The sequence below is a fragment of the Stylophora pistillata genome, chromosome 11 (assembly GCF_964205215.1).
Source record: "Stylophora pistillata chromosome 11, jaStyPist1.2, whole genome shotgun sequence".
Classification (NCBI taxonomy): domain Eukaryota; kingdom Metazoa; phylum Cnidaria; class Anthozoa; order Scleractinia; family Pocilloporidae; genus Stylophora; species Stylophora pistillata.
The window spans coordinates 25,769,782-25,787,469 of NC_142529.1; the positions used below are offsets into that span (position 1 = coordinate 25,769,782).

Sequence of the window (17,688 nt, forward strand, 5' to 3'; positions counted from 1 at the left end):
GGTCTAGAATAAAAGTTACCCTCAGCCTAGAGAGCATAAAAATTATGGCGAATACCGTTAAAGGCGTGAAACTTCAGTGGAATTTATCCGCAGAAGAAATCCTGAAACGAACGGATGAGCTGATTGAGCAATCGAGGAAAGTTTACGATGCTGTTGGTGCGTTAAACCCGGACGATGTGACGTATGAAAACTGTTTGAAGGCAAGTGAACTTTTTGATCGTTCCTTCCTGAACCGACCCCCTTGACAATTATTCCACGAGTGTTTCACGTGCGTTATCTGCGATGGTCAATGATTTTCTTTCCGTCGAGATGTTCACGATCAACTGAACCTTTTGTTAAAATTTCACAATAAAGGAGAGTTTTGACGGATAAGATTGACGATGTGCCCATGAAACTGACTTGATTTTGTCTGCTGCTACACTTTCGTCTAGCAACACGTCACGCTTCAGTGCTCTGATCAAACTCTGGAAAAATAAATCGCAGTAGACTAGATATAGTTTAAGACGGAAATATCGAATTTCTAAGTCCTAACTCCAAAAAATAATATTAAAATTAAAAAATAGAATAATGAAATTATGCTAATTAAAAAGGTGAACCGACTTGCCCAAAAAAATGCGATGAAATACAAAGGTTTCTCATTTTTAACCAAATCGATCAGATGGCATTTTACTATATTTAGGATTTCGTAAGAGAGTGTGAACATTGCATCAATGGAATGACAAATAAGTGTATCAGCACGTGAAGAGCGTGCTTTAAAAATTCACGGAACGAGTTTTGTTCACAAAATCGTCATAATTTAAGGGATTGTGTTTTACCTCTACATGCACTTTCTACTAATTTGGGTGCATATTTACAATCAAACATTGTATTCTCCCTTTTGGCTCTGAGGCATTCAACTTCTAAAAGCATTAACACATCACTAATGCTAAAATGATCTAACAGAAATACACCTAAGGAAAAAAGGCAGAGAAAATATCTTTCTTCTTGATAGCTTTCTCCATCTCTTCCTTGATATCTTCATGGTAAAAGAACAGGCTGTATACTTTATTTAACATTTTCACTCCCAGGGTTGATGACCAAAAAGGAATTTCTCCCAACGATATATATACATTTTTGTATAGAAGGTGATGAGAAGAAAGATAATTATCAACTAAAGGATATCTTTTGATTTGACAACAAAATCTTCTTAAAGCGTAAATTCTACTTTGTTGACAATGTTTAGAATTGACTTTTAAATCAAAACGGTGATGGGGGTTTATTCTCTAATTCAACAGCATCATAGGAAAACATTTGCATCTAGTCCTTAGGCCTAATGATATATTTTTGTGCATTAATATTTCCCCAGGCCTTGTCTGATGGCAGTGCTGAATATCATACAGCAAAGTCAAACTTGGACTTCCCCCAGCATGTTTCCACAGGTATTGCACACTGATAAGAACACCAAAGTCCAACACCTCTTTCCTAAGGTGGTTCAAAAATTTTTGTTATTTGTAGATACCAAATTCTTTTGATTGTTGCTTTCAAACTTTTTCACTAGTTTTTTACATAAGAAATGGTATTTAATAAGTTTTTTGAGTAGTTAAGGTGGCTCTGAACCATGTAATGAAGAAAGACAAATCAAAAATAGTAATTGTCTTCTCCCCCATCCCTTCTTCTTCTGTCATGGTGTTTACAGCACCAGAATACCAAATATTTAGGTTTTCAATAAATTGATTTAAAATTTTTTTTCATTGAATACCTGTAGATAAAGAGATCAGAACAGCCAGTACTGAGGCTGACAGAAAACTTTCAGAATTTGAGGTGGAAGTCAGGTATTTCAAACTGTTTTGTTTACAATAATGACCATTTTAATTAATTCCACCTGCAGTTTTCTAAATTTAGGCATTGTTAAAAAATAGAACAAAAGGATGAAGTCAAGACTCGCTTTTTGGTGCTCATGACAAGTTCTTTGTGGTTACAAGTTTTTCTGCTGATTTTTTCTTATTTAAACTTGTTATGGATACCTGGATCTTGGTAATTAATGAATTTATCTATAGATGAGTAAAACGTTTTGTCCATGGAGTCCATTTGATTTTAATTCTTACACACATTATTCCATTTTATTATTGTTCACAGCATGCGGAAGGATGTCTTTGACAACCTGGTTGCTTTTCAGGTAATTAAAAATTGATATATCTGATGACACTAAATGGAACATGATGTTGGTGACTGCCAATAGAGGGCAAGAAGGGGCGGGGAAATCCTTGTCCCACTTTATGTACAAATTTTAAAAAAAACTTCACTCATTAGGTGTGTTTAAATCAGTATTTCAGGAATAACATATTTAAGAGACATATTACCTTAGCTACCTTACTATAGAGTTCCTGCATCACATCGTAATTTTGGGCTTAATGATGATACATTACTTATGAATGCTTTGCCATCTTCATGGTGAAGGTTAAAATTCCAATCCTACCGACACATCAGCCAACACACACACACACCACTGTCAGCAGATGCAGTAGCCAACGTGTTGGCCGATGCATTGGCTAATGCGCTGGTAGGATTGGATTCTTTATCTTTACGACTTTAATGATATGGCGTAGTGCTAGCATGAGTAAGTCAGGGTTGAACTATGAAACTCTTACAACAACTGTAAATCTCCATCGAAGCAGTTTGAACAATTATAACATTCACAGGGAAACAGGTTTTGTCATTGGTGTCTTGTTCATCTTGCTTGCTTATTACAAGTTTATAGTGCTGATTATGAACATCTGATAATGATTTATTTTACACAGGAAAGACACAAGGCACCATTGTTTCGAGAAGCTGGATGTGTTTTGGAGAGGTTAATAAAACTTGGAAAAAGAAATGGTATGTGATTACATGATGATATGTCATCATGCTATTTGTGTAGAGACAATGTTGCCCATGTTAGTACTTCATCAGTTAAGCTCACTTTGAGCTTGTTCCTGTTGAAAATTGTGTAGAGTACGTTCATGAGTATTTTTTAATGAAGAAGAGATACCATCTACAATGTAACACCATTTTGTTTCCATGTTATGGCTGTAGGGCGGATTAGTTAAACCAGCCATGATAATTTTTCAGTGACAGACCCAGCTGAGCCTGTGGCGTCTCTGTGCCACTAATTTTTTGTTCATACCTTATTTTGACCTGTGATCCATTATTGAATGCTGAAACGCATGGCAACATGGACTTCTATCACAGGGCTCTTAAATGCAACCCTTAATAATTAAAAGGCACAGTGTATGTAGCAGTTATTACTAACTGAGGTTAGAAATCAGTAGACCATTGAGCACAAGAAAAAGTGTCCTGTTGAAGGAATGACAGCAAAATCAAACCTGGACTTTCCCCAACATGTCTATACATATATTAAACACATATCACAGCATCAAAGTCCAAAAAAATATGCCAAAAAAAAAATATTGTGCAATTTGTGCAATATGACATGACAGCTTGACCACTTTTTCCCTGATACTTTCTGAGGTGGCAACTAAATATACAGTCATGTGCCATTATTTAATATTTTATTTATTTATGTACTTTGTTATTTATTTTTGAATTATCATTTATTCTGGGCTCGACACTAAAGGTCGCCCACTAGCCACAGACTTGTAGAAATTCAGTTTTGGCTAGTGGTTTTTGATTTCCACTAGCCAGTTTGGCTAGTAAACAAACTGAAATTGTCATAATATCTAAGACGTCACTAGCCACTTGGCCAGTAAGTTGAAAAGTTAGTGTTGAGCCCTATAGTAGAAGTAGTGAACTTTATTTATGTGTCGTGAAAACCCAGCGCATAGTACTAATTGGGGACACAGGGTAAAAGCTTTAAAAATAAGAAATCTGGAACCTATTTACAGGATTATTTACCCAACCTAGTAACAGTTAAAATTATTTATAAATGTCATAGAGTTAAAAATCAACTATTACAGAGCGCACATTTTTTGCATCCATCATCAATCATGACAGTCATGTCCGTTCTCCTGATTTTGCTCTTAAATCCGTGCAGGCTCTCTTCACTGCGTAACTCTTTTGTAAGTTTCAACCAGAGGAGAGGGCCATAGTATCTTATAGAGTGTTTACCATATTTTTAACTGTATTAAAGCGAGGGATTCTAAAATCTGCATTTCTTAGAGAATATCTTCTATCGCAGTTATTATACATGGTGTTAAACTTTTTTGTATTATCCCACAGGTCTTCATTTACCAGCAGATGTTCAAACAGAAATCAAATCTATAAAGACAAAGATGAGTGGTCTATGCATTGACTTTAACAAGAACCTGAATGAGGAGAACACAATACTGGAATTTACAAAGGAAGAGTTAGGTATACGTGTGATGTATTATTAACCCTTTTGCTCCCAAGATCTGATCGTAAATTCTCCCGTCTAGCTGCTACACGTAACCTGATAAATAATTAGTTACAAGAATTTGGTGTTAGGTCAAGCTAAAAACTTATACCTGATAAGTTTGAGTATTCTCATTATCTGTTTGTTGTGTAATGTGTGGATATTAGTGGGAGAAGTTACAGGTTGATCACTTTTGGGTGCATGCATTTCCTTGTCATTCTTTTACCTCCTAGAAGTGATCAACAAAAACAAGTTTTGGTCAGAATAACCATGCAGAAAACAGTGTTAATAGCTTTGTCCCATTATATTTTTCTGCCATTATCTTATGTGTATTAATTTTGTAATTTTATTCACCCAATATTGTTTTTATTCCTATTTTTGTCAATCTTGACTATGATTCAATCATGAGATATGATTTTCCAGTAATTTTTGGTCATAAATATTGTATTTTTCATTTCTTTTTCCCAGTTGGTTTGCCTGATGATTTTATAAGCAGCTTAGAAAAGGTAATTTGTCACTTAGATATTGATATTATTATTGGTAACTTCATAACTTCTGTACAGTAGTGCAAAATCTCTTCAACACAGTTGCCATGGGAAACACCAGTTGGGGTCAACAAAGAATACCAGTAAATATAAACCATGTTACTTAAAAAGTGCAAATATTCTTAACCCGTCACCCCCTCTTTGGAAAAGTTCAGCCACAACCCTCCCCCCCCCCCCCCCGCTCCCCGGGCCTTCACAGCATCAACCTAAGGGTGGTTTTGTGGAGATTATACAGGTGTATATACTGAGGATACTTTAAATTACATCATGAAAATTTCAGCAACTTTATGTGCAAGTTGCTAACAACAATGGAAAATCAATGTGGCTGTGATCAGAAAAGGTTTCACATCATGCCCTGGTAGATCACCATTGGCCAGTTTTGATGATACCCTTGATATCAGTGATGCAGATATCTTTTGATTTACCAATTTAGAACATTAATCTTATTTTTCAGACAGATGCCGGCTTGCACAAAGTTACTCTTAAGTACCCCCATTATTTTCCAATCATGAGGAAAGCATCCAATCCACACACCAGACAGAAAATTGAATATGCATTTAACAGGAGGTACATTTAAGATTTAACTGTTTAGACTTTGCCAATATGGAGATGCATCCATCTCACAAGTTTTACATGAATTGTCTTTTAACCCTTAAACTGCCAGAAGTGAATGACATGTAACTTCTCCTTATAATATCCTTTCATTATCCAGCAAACAGGTAGTGAGAATACTCACACTTATCAGGTAGAGTTTTTCAGAGGTACATTCAGGATTTAACTGTGCAGACCTTGCATATATGGAGATGCAACATTCCATCTCACATGTTTTAAATGTCTTTTAACACTCTTACTCCCAGAAGTGATTAGCGTTTAAGTTCTCTCTATAATATTCATACACTATCCAACAACCAAGTAATGAGAATACTCGAACATATCAGATAGAAGTTTTAAGCTACAGTTGATCTAACACCAAATTGTCATAACTAGTTTAGAAAGAAATGTCTTTCAGTTAGAGGGGAGAATTAAAAATCAGATCTTCGATGTAAGAGGGTTAAATGAAAGTTAGCAACATGATTACTTCATTACCATTTATTAGCCTTGAACATAAACTTTACTTTGCATTACTATATAATTGTTCACACTCGGTTACTCATTGACTGAAGATGGCATATGCATGCCAAAACATGTCTTTCAAAAAGGTTGTATATTTCTTGCAACATTAAAAGAAAAATCATGAATGTCTACCAGTAATTTAATAAAGGCTGAAAGTTTCTAAAGAAACTGTGGTGCTGCGTCGGTGGGGGTAACTGAAGATAAATTGGTTATATCAACTAAGTTAGCCACCGTAATGCATAAAATAGCTTTTTTATTCATTACGGTGGCCAATTTATAATTTCAACTTAGTTGATATAACCAATTACCAGTAATTGATGCTTAGACTGAGGTATTATGAGTTTCATTCACTTTGTGATGTTATTGTTGCAGATGTATACAAGAAAACACTCCAATTTTGGAAGAACTGGTGGAACTAAGACAAAAGGTGTGAGGAATTTTAGTATCTTAATCCAATCCTCACACATGATAGAAATAATTGTTGGAAATATTATTTTGTAGATGGCAGATCTTCTTGATTATCCAACACATGCAAGCTACATCACAGAGGTAAATTGAAATAGTTTTTTCCTGTGCACCTTTATCCAGTTGGCCAACACATCTGCCACCACTCTAGGCATACACCTCTGACACACTACAAACATGTTGGTGACATCAACCAACACATTGGCCTACACCTGGACTGACGTGCTACCAACAGGTTGGCTGACACACTACTTAGAGTTCCTTGTGTGTCAGCCGACACATTGGCATTGTCTTGGCTTATGCATTGGTGGGATCGGATTCTTTAGCCGATGTATTCATGGGATGAAATTCTTTACCTTTACCAAAACAATTGACTTTTTTCCCTTGATATCTCAAAAGGCTCAATATGAAAGTAGAAATGGATTGATTGTTTGATGTTAGAATTATTATTCTTTTTTATTGTTGTTCTTAGTTACGTATGGCCAAAACAGCAGAAGCAGTCTCTAATTTCCTATCAGAGTTAGGAAAAAAATTACGACCCCTTGGTGATGCTGATTTAGCTGAAATGGTTCATTTAAAAGAGGCTGAGGTAATCTGGCAGTTTCTTCTTTCATTTTTCCTTCAAGCTGTGGTTAAAAATGTGCAATTTTTCAAATAACTCTAACCATAACACAATCTTCTCTTTTCTCTATCCTTTTTTTTGCTGTTTTTTTTGTTTTTGTTTTGTTTTTTTTTTTTTTGTAGTGCAAAGAATTAGGGCATGATTTTGATGGAAAGATCAACTACTGGGACATGCGCTACTACATGACCATGGTAGAGGAGAAGAGTTATGCTGTGGACCAGAACAAGTTAAAAGAATACTTTCCTCTTCATATAGTTACCAAAGGTATGTTAAGCTGGTTATCAGTTATCTACATTTAATTTTAGCTTTTTCCTGTACATCTTGAATCTACTTGTAAACCTCAGGTCATGGTTTTTCAAATGGTGGATAATGCCCCAGGAATAAATTACTTTCCAGTGGACAGGGCAGTATGTTTTGTTAACCCCTATTGACTGTATACTGATTTATCCATTAGATAACCTTATCTGCCCTTTGAACAACCACTGGGCCAGGTTTAGAGCGTTAGAGCGCCGGATTGTGTTGTGCGGAAGGTCGAGGGTTCGCGCCCCGGCAAGGCAAATACTCGTGGTCTTAAAATAAGTGAGGAGAATTTGCTACCTTTCTATAATCAAGAAATGGATAGATATTCTAGTCTTCTCGGATAAGGATGAATAAACCGTAGGCCCCATCTCCTGCAGGGTTAAGGGTAGGAGACGTTAATTTCCTACGCACGAAATTACTGTGTGGTGGATATCCTCCCCTGGGTGGGATGGGTGGGTGTTGGCCCTGAAAAGCCCCTATGGGGAGTGGTCAATTGACCTATGTATGTATGTATGTATGTATGTATGTATGTATGTATGTTTGTATCTTAAGACAGTAACCATAATTATGATGGCGATTGATATTATTAGCTAATCACCAGTATGGGACCTAAGATGGAAACACAAATTAATTACTGATTGTTAACTGCTGTTCAAGACAAATTCAGTAATGTATTTATCTATCCTTTTTCATGTCTTTTAGGTCTGTTGGAAATTTATCAGGTATGACTATAATAGTTTCTTTTTAATCACAAGTTATGGTGTAGGACATGCATGTATGCAGTTTTTGTCCTATTTCTCCTTTCACCCTTTTTTTGTACATCTATGTTGTAGTTCAATTTTATCCTTGGTTCAATTTTTATTTTCGTTTGTTTCAAACTCATTATCATACATTAACATGACCGAGAACAAAGGAAAATAAAATTTGAACCAAGTATAAAATTGAACAACATCTACATAGATGAACACTCAACTAGTAGGCTGGTTGTATTTAATTTAGTAGATATTGAGAATTAAATGACTTCCACAGTTTTACAAGAAACTTTAAGGGAGCTGAATTAATGCTGTTGTCAATGGTGTATTTTTCTGGTCCTGAGATAGAACAGTTAGATTTATATGTGTTACTTAAGGCTTGATACCATAGACAAGGATTTCTATGTCACAAAAAGCTTTTGCCTGTGAAATGGGATTGCAGTGTAACACCCAAAGCTTAAACTAATGAGATTGGATACTTGTGACTTATGTTAGACTTGAACCTCAAGGATGGAATTATCTTGTGCCACAAAAGGCATGAACCTTTAGGATGGGGTTCCTGTGTACCACCACAAGCATAAAAATCATGTGCCTCATGTGATGCTGGGATTACTTTATACTGTCTAAGGTTTGAGACATGTAGAGGTATCCCTGTTTGATGCCCACTTGTTACATGTAGAAAGCACTGGTGCTTAGAAATCGCACCCTTTATAGTGTATACTTATAGTACTTTTCAAGCACTGTTCATGAATTCTACTTTCACAGGAACTTTTAGGATTGCGTTTTGAAGAAATTGAGAACCCACAAGTGTGGAACCCAGATATACAGATGGTATATATCTTCACATTGATAATCAAAACGATTCTATTGTTCTTTGCCCTTCTGAAATCGCTTAATATTTCAGAGGCACTTCAGGGTTCGAAAGTCTTGACATTTTTTACTTTTTTCTGTTGAAATAGTTTAGTGTTCAAGATGCAGCATCATCAGAAATTATAGGATACTTCTACTTGGACTTGTTTCCAAGAGAAGGGAAGTTCGGTCATGCAGCTTGCTTTGGACTGCAGGTAAATAACCACATTTTATCACACGTGATGTGATCAGTCAAATTAGTAAGCGATGTTCTGTTGCATTGCACTCCAGCATTTAGAGACCATTAGACCTGTATGACACAAGGTACAGGAACTGGGGTGGATCCAGAAATTTTTGATATAGTACCCATATGCATTGCTTCAGAAAACAAAATATTTTTCGCGGCAAACTACCTCTCAGTGGAGCTTCTTCCCCCCCCCCCCCCCCACATCCCTCTTTACGCGCAGTTTCACGTTACACGTCATAAAAAATATTCAGCAAGTTGGATAGTAGTTTGAGATCCTGCCGCTGAAATGATTTCATGTCTGATGGATTGGGGTCCGTCAGACATGATGTAGCGGAGAGAGAAAAAGAAAGAGAGTTGTAGCGGAGAGAGAAAAAGAAGCAGGTTTGGGTCGCGTCGCATAAGGAACGCGTTTTTTACACGACCTGACCGAAGCGTCTCTCGTTTTTTCACTCTATCACGCCGTATTTGCTGATGCGCTTCGTGTTACTGACTGAACGCTTGAGAAAGGTTATTTGGTTAAAGGAATTATTACTGCTGTTTCTTTTAGCCTGGATGTTTGTTGGCTGATGGCAGTAGGCAGGTAACGATGCTTCTATTTTAGTGTAACATTTACATTTATTTCAAGTTCAGAATCTGTTGGGTTTGCACGTAACACCTTACATCAACTTTGACCAATTATTTCAGATTTCAGTGGCAGCCATGGTGGCAAACTTTACGAGACCATCAGGTGACCAACCATCGCTATTGACACATCAAGAGGTATGGATTTACAAACAGTAAACCTTAAGCTTTAGAGAAGCTTCATTTGACCCTCGGTTTGTGCTCATAAAACTGCCATCTACAATCCGTGTCAACCTTCCCCATCCCCAACCAATTTTGTTCCCTCTTGGTTTTTTATCGTCTCTTTTATGTTTTTCTTTCTTACCAGACCAGTATTTTGTAGTTATTTACTGGTTTCCATCTTTTTCCATCCGTGTCCCTTCTCGGTTTACCATCAACCCCTTTATGTTTTCCTATTTCACCAAATTAATATTTAGAGTAATTTAGAATCCTTGTTAATCTTCTCCATCCTCAGTTATCTTGTACCTTCCTAAGTTATTATTGTCTTCTCTGTGTTTTTCTATCTCACCAAACTAATATTTTGTAGCCATTTAAAATCCTTGTAAATCTTCTCCATTTCTGGCCATGGTTATTCAGTTCTTTCCAGGTTATTATTGTCTCTTTTCTGTTGTTGTCTCTTACAGTAACAAGATAATTATTTGTAGTCATTTTCAACCTGTCTCAATCTTCCGCATCCGTTTTTATCTTTTTTCCTTTCTGCTTTGTCCTTACCACTTTTGTGTTTGTCTTCACTGGTAAATGATTATTTTTACTCAATTGTGCGATATTCCTTAAATTAAAGGTGGAGACATTTTTCCATGAGTTTGGCCACGTGATGCATCAGTTATGCGCTAAAGCAGATTTTGCAATTTTCAGGTAATTATTTCGATGTTTTAATCAATATTTTCATGCAAATAAGGGTATGCGCCATCCCCCGCCCCACCCCCATGTAAGCCCTGAAACTTACAGCCTTCCCGGAGGGGTTTATCGCGTTGCGTTCAGCTTTAGCCAAAATCTTACGGTATAGTGTCCTCTATCACACCTACAGTGGTACAAATGTGGAGAGAGACTTTGTCGAAGCTCCTTCTCAGATGTTGGAGAACTGGTGCTGGGAAAAAGAACCTCTTCATCGCATGTCAGCCCATTACAAAGGTATGTTGAAAGACTTTGAATACAAAACTCGTTACTATAGGTCAAAATCAGAAAACAGTGAGAACAAAAACAGAATGTGTCAACTACTAAAGAGACCAGAGGATTGTTGCTTATGCTGGGTTTTAATGTTTTCCTAAGAAAGTGAAATATTCTGTTGCAGATTCCAGTTCTGTTCCAGACGAAATGCTTGACAAACTCATAGCGTCTCGTAATGCGAACACCGGCGTGTTTAATTTAAGACAAGTGAGTGACAATAAATTTTACTGCCATTACAGTCTATCTTTAGGACTCTTGCATGTGACAGTGGAAGGCTTTTGAGAACTATTGGAAATATCGTGGTTAACCTTGGACATCCTTCTTTTTTTATTTCCGATTTATTTCAGATTTTGTTGGCAACATTTGATCAAACAATTCATACTCAACCTAAGGTACAGTTTCATCCTTTTTTAACCTAATGGCTTATGTTTTTTGTGGAAATCGGTGAAAACTTAAATCACATTTTAGCCCAAACAGTGAACTACTTGAACAGTACCTTAACAGAATTCTGTCGTCAAATCCCTACAGGCAAACACTGCGGAGATCTTCTCTAAGCTTTCATCCGAGATACTCCGTATACCGTCTTCACCAAGTGAGTTTAAGCGTCATGTAGTGCAGTCTCAGCTGTCTCAAACCTATTGAAGAATGAAATGAATTTTCTTTACTTTGCTCTGTGATTGGTCAAGAAAACTCGCGCCAACCTCTCAACCAATCAAATGCAACTGGGTGATTCAAATTTTCTCGCACTTTCGGCAGTTTACTTGTTTTTGTACTTTAAGTTCTCACAGACTTCCTGTAATTTTTTCTTTTGTTCTATTTGGCCGATTTGATTGCAATGGGTTTGGTTTGACAAGACTTAATCGAAATGGTGCTCTAAAGGTCTCGTACTTACAAGAAACATTCCGGAAACATCGCCAAGTGGATTTTTGGGGTAGCCAGGGGTCAATGGTTTCCAGGGCAACCATCTGTCACAGAAAGATCGTATGGGTTACGGAGCAAAACGAACGTACAGCGTAGCAAAGAAACACATTTTCTACTCAAATGATAAATGTTGTTATTATTTTATTTCGCAAGTCTGCGAGCTAGCGAAAGTGATTAGTGATTAATACAATCCGTTAAAGCGCTTTCCTTTTCAACATGGCTAAAATTTCGCTGGTTTCTTCAAACGGAGTCTGGTTCCAACCATTTGAACACGTCGCAGAAAACTAAACCATGCTAATCTTTAGCCTTAACTTTTCCTTTTCAGACACCAACATGCCAGCATCCTTTGGCCATTTAGCTGGAGGATACGATGCACAATACTATGGTTATCTGGTTAGATAAAAATTTGAGCTGTTTTAGAAGCTACCTCACGTTTTTTCCTTTGTCATTTGTTACCTTTTCTTTTCCTCCCTGTCCTTTAATATCCTCGTTTCATTTTTTTTTTTTTTTTTTCCATTCGTCATTTTTAGCATTCGTCTGTCTCAACAAACTAATACTGTTTTGTTTCTTTCGCTGTGAAAATAACTTGGGCATCGTCGAGAAACGACTCAAAAAGTTGTGGCAAAGTTTCTTGTAAAAGTAGGAAGTTGTTCATTTTAAACGAACATCAGGTTAGCTACCGTCGGGGGGGGGGAGGGGGGAATACTTGGTTTTTTTTTTCCTCAGAAAGCTGGGATTGGCGATACACTTGTTATATCCCATCCTGTAATCTTGTAAACAGGCAGATCGTACAGTGTATCTGTAACTTACAACCGCTTGGCCGTGAAAGGTCTGAGCACGAGACTTCCCATCCTTTTCTACACCTAAGTTATCTTGTACACCTTTTCTTTTTGTTTCAGTGGAGCGAAGTCTTCTCATCGGATATGTTTTACACCAGGTTTAAGAAGGAAGGAATCATGAATCCTTTGGTTGGTCTTGATTATAGGAAATTCATTCTTCAGCCAGGAGGCACTTTGGTTAGTACATGTCAATGAAAAATGAAATGTTAAAAAAATTAAAGTAAAAAAACTCGAAAAAGAATAAAAAGTTAACTATCCAGTTGGAGCTTATCTCAGGTTCCGTAACATGGCGGGACAAGGAGTATTGGTACCTACCTTGGATTGGATGCTAGTCCATCACTGGCCAACCCCCAACCCACCCCCCGCCGGAACATTTGCCATCTACATTTACATCTGCTATTTTGTTACTCTTTTTCAGTTTTTGTCGCGTTTCGTGAGCTTTGTTGCAAGGTTTCGTTAGTCTTGATCTCGTTTCGACTACTACTTTGCCTGTTTTTGTCACTAGTAGTCACTTTTGTAATAACTGTTCTTCATGGTTTCGTCAATGTTCGTCAAGCCTGGACGGTTATACTGCCGGATTTCGTCACTCTTCGTTAGGTTTCGTCACTCTTCGTTAGGTTTCGTCAGTCTTCGTTGCGTTTCATTAACTATACTGCCAGTTTTCGTCAACTATCGATAGATTTACAGTTAGGTTTCGTCAGTCTTCGTTGCGTTTCATTAACTATACTGCCAGTTTTCGTCAACTATCGATAGATTTACGGTTAGGTTTCGTCAGTCTTCGTTGCGTTTCATTAACTATACTGCCAGTTTTCGTCAACTGTCGATAGATATACCGTTAGGTTTCGTCAGTCTTCGTCAAATTTCGATTTCTATAAAAAAGAAAAGGAAAGTGTCTTGTGGTGTTGAAAGCGTCTAATACGAATTTTATTTTCGCAGGATGCTTCCATCATGCTGAAAAACTTTCTTGGTCGTGAACCCAACCAGGAGGCTTTCCTTGAGAGCAAAGGACTCAAGAAATAGCAATATTGGAATTCAGTTGTTCAAAACACTCGCACTAAATTGCTACACTTTGTTGCCAGTAAAAAGTACACATCAATCATACTTGAAAGTTAGTTACTGCATCAAATGCGTATTTATTCTTTCTACCGTAAGCTGTCGTTACATCAGATCAGTTTACAATTGCTGCCCTGCAGTTCAGTGGCAGCTAATCAGTTGCTTAATTTAAATTTTCAATTTAAAAATCTAACGTTATGGAGTTAGGTTACAGAGTTATGTGTTAAAATTACATCGTATCAAGTGGTCTTGCTATTTTGTGAAACTTAACTCGTCGAGGTAACTCTGTGGCGTAGCTCTCTAACATAATTTAGAATTGAAAATTCCAATTATCTCGAATTAATGTGGGAAGATTTTTACGTAAATTTCAGTGTGACGCTGACGATCTAAGTGAAAGACAAAAACTGTAGAGTAAATTATATCCTTTTTTACAAACTTTGGCTGGATTTGCTTGTTTGTTTGTTTTTGTTTTTGGAAATTGGCCGTTAGCTAGATTTCTTGCTAGTTGCGCAGGCATAAATTGACAACATAACACTTACTGTTTCTTTGTGAAATGTTTGGCTGCATTTGGATTTTTGACAGTGGAAGATTAGACGCGGAAACAATTTCTTCTAAGTGCGACTCAATGAACGGTGGTGAGCTTTAAGACCAACTTTATCGAAAATAATGTGGCGTTGCTTCCTTTTTGCTTTGCTTAGTGCTCTGATTAGTTTCGAAAACTGCGCCTTCCTTTCAAACAACCAGATGAAAGAAAACTTCATCATGCATCACGGTTGAGTCGTTCGCGTTTTCGCGCGCGTTTCAGGCAACTTGCTTGATTTTACTGTAAGTTCTCAGCAGGCCCTCATGATACCCTCCCTTCCCTGGTTTTGGTCCTACAATTTTGACACAATCAAAATGAGCTTTAATGCTAATTTATCGCACCCTTCTAACCCCACCCTTGACCATTTAACTCCCCTATATGTTAATTCTCCCCTTTTCCTGCCGCACATTTCCTTGTAAATTGGTCAAGAGAATCTGCTGTTAAATCAAGATGACTGCTTCTGCCCGATAACTTTGAGTATTCTAAAAACCTGTTTGCAGGATAATGTATGGATATTATGAGGAGAAATTACATGTGTTATCATTTCTACTGAGAGTTAAAAGAGTTTAGTACAGCGGATACTTTACACGCTGTGTCATGTTTGAAGCATTAAGATACCCCGGCACCTCGAGAATCCCGCTAAAGGCAGACACATTTGCACAAGCAAAACCCTGGCTATTATGGACCTACTGATGAACTCGTTCATACCCTTAGACATGTAGGAGAGTATTTTTTTAAGAGATCGCATGAAGATTTTGCGTCGGACAAAGTTATATCACAAGCCGAATGCGACGTCATTGTGGACATTTGAAGTACACGGTTTATACAGCATTCTAGTTCCCAGGCCCTCTGTCCTCATTCCTCGAAAAGAAACATTTGCAAGAAAGGAAGAGAGATGATCCTGGGAACGAGGTTGGGGTTAAGGGGACCACATGAATGTTTACGCATCTTTAGCAATTTTCTTAAGTGTTTGAAAAATTTGGCAGTTTTAGATCAAGTGTAGTCTTCCATCCTTAGCAAAGAGCTATCCCTGTTCCTTCTTTTTATATCATGATCGTCGTTATATTTGTGTTTTTCTATCATAAAATACCAATACTTTGGAGTCTTACAGGTTGAAGGAGAATTGAAGCTTGCCACAGCGCATCTCCGGGAAAATGCGCCTCTAATTCTGAGCTACTCTATTTAAGGTCGCGCTGGGTCTGTGCTTGAGAATTGACGCACAAATAATTGTTTACCAGATTCCCTCAGTCTTGTGTCGTTTACGGCTTTGTAAAGGGCATGTCGCAATTGCGATGTTTTTGATCAGTGAGAGTTTCTTTAATGGCGATGAAGAGATATGTACTGGCCCAGATCGTGATCACTACACTGTTTATCACTGCTACCAGAATGTGTCTTTTCCACGCTTTCTGCCAAACCGCCATTATCGGCATGTTTTGGTAGCGAGTTTCAATCGTGATAGATAAACTGGTGAAAAACCACTCAATAGCCAGTGGGACTGATGTGCTGATGGCAAACGACTGAAGAAGTTGGAGTGGGGGGTCGTCACTGGCGTAAAAATGCTCATAAAAGTAGAGGAAACCATTGACAGAGATAATAGCGATTGACTCATAGAACATGCTCATAATGGCAATATCCGCTGCCAGTCTTTCGCGGCGAGGCGTGCGAAATCCTCCCCATGGAACCCTCCTCTTTTCCAAAACCTGGTGGCATAGATGATCCATAAAAACCATGGTGCTGCGTTCGATGACTTCTGCGATGCCATGAATCACTCCAATCACCACAACGAACTTGAATTTCTTATTCAGACCTAAATCCAGCTGTAAAAGTCTCAGCATCACCGCTGACCCCAGGTAAAGCGGCACCAACAGCACGAATGAAGTTCCCGGATGACTGATACGCGACAACCGCTGGATGCATACGCGGGAGACGCCTTTGACAAAGACTGTGATGAGAGGGGTGAATATGGCGATGACCATTTTTCCTGATCTGTCCTCTTTGTTGAATGCAGGATAAATAAAATACGCAATCAAAACGGCAGTGATATAGGACAGTACAACAGGCGTTGATAAAATAAAAAGCAATTTCAATTGTGTCTTTCTGGGGCCTCCGCAAAAGCGCTTCACAATAACACAACTTTGCAGGTAAACATTTAGACAAAATAGCACTACTAACGGCACTTTTTGCTTAGGTGTCAACTTTGTGTGAGTGATTCCAAACGCCTGAAAGCAAATTCTATAAATCACATCTACCGTATAAAATGCCAGACATAAAAGGCACAGTTTCAGCTTAATTCCAAAAACTTGAAACGGCCGGAAGTAAAAAAGACAATTAAGAAAAAACCAGTAGAAATAGAAGGAACAAATGATGACTTCTGATATGGTACGCATCCATTGCAGTTTTTCCGGGATAAACTTTATGGAATAACTTTCACATTTAAGTAGTGTTTGATAACTGAGGTAGTAAATAACAATTGAAACTGAGCCAACGATGATCGCACCGAAGATTGAAATTAAGAAACCAAAATAAAATGATTTCCAAAGTGAACTCAACAACGGTGGTCTCAATCTCTTCCAAGCCATTCCTCGATCCTCAAGCGGTTCATGATATGGGTCTTCGTCACTTTCTGCTGCAATGGCGTTTAACAGCCGGGCATCTGTTCGACCTGAGCTTAAGTAGTCGAGAGTTGTTACGTTTTTGTTGCTGTATTCTTGGTAAATGATCTCTCCGTCAATTGGATGACTGTACCACTCCAAGCCCGTATCGTTCAAGGGATCGTACTCAAATAAATGAGCGCTTTCTTCGACCTCGTTGAAATCGTAATGTTCTGCTACACTTCGAGTGAAACAGTACACCACATGACCAATGAACTCTACAACAGTTTGAAAATACATTTTTCTGAAAATCTCTTGTAACGACCGGATGTATGCGAAGTTTGATTTGACTTTGCCACACAGTGGAGTTCACCCTGTACCCTCATGAACTCCTGATCAACAACTCACTTTAGTGCAACCCTACTCAACCATCGATTATTTGCATTTAGAACTAAAACTGAAATCAGGTATGAACTAATGACGCACATGAAGTTGTCCCTTAATCTGGGTGACAAAAGAAATGAAACCCAAGGGTCGCAACCAGTTAAAAAAAGGGGCTTTCTGAGAAAATAGAAGGCATAAAGTATGTAGTTAAAATTAAAATTTGAGAAACGATTTCTCATAACAATACCAAACTTGGAGTTATAATTTTAGACTTCTCCGTTTTCGCAG

At 37.7% G+C, this 17,688-nt stretch overlaps 2 protein-coding genes across 3 annotated transcripts; one reads left to right on the forward strand and one right to left on the reverse strand.

The window, feature by feature from the left end:
- The first annotated feature begins 44 nt into the window (after positions 1-44).
- On the forward strand, positions 45-14,277 carry LOC111336744 (thimet oligopeptidase). 2 transcript variants are annotated; one of them, XM_088737845.1, is made up of 25 exons: positions 45-200; positions 1,346-1,418; positions 1,745-1,811; positions 2,116-2,155; positions 2,778-2,853; positions 4,195-4,326; positions 4,817-4,854; positions 5,348-5,460; positions 6,379-6,433; positions 6,508-6,555; positions 6,944-7,060; positions 7,216-7,357; positions 8,096-8,115; positions 8,911-8,976; positions 9,105-9,209; positions 9,789-9,821; positions 9,926-10,000; positions 10,644-10,717; positions 10,890-10,993; positions 11,154-11,236; positions 11,377-11,421; positions 11,558-11,621; positions 12,276-12,343; positions 12,850-12,966; positions 13,726-14,277. In XM_088737845.1, the coding sequence occupies exons 1-25, from the start codon at positions 45-47 to the stop codon at positions 13,807-13,809; spliced, it is 1,995 nt and encodes a 664-aa protein (XP_088593971.1). In that variant the 3' UTR covers positions 13,810-14,277. The 2 variants fall into 2 exon arrangements, with proteins under 2 accessions (XP_088593971.1, XP_088593972.1); XM_088737846.1 differs by lacking the exons at positions 11,558-11,621; positions 13,726-14,277.
- LOC148720836 (uncharacterized) lies at positions 13,899-17,444 on the reverse strand. Its single transcript, XM_088737852.1, has one exon. It carries the CDS (start codon positions 17,314-17,316, stop codon positions 15,685-15,687), a length of 1,632 nt encoding a protein of 543 aa, XP_088593978.1. The 5' UTR covers positions 17,317-17,444; the 3' UTR covers positions 13,899-15,684.
- Positions 17,445-17,688: the final 244 nt, after the last annotated feature.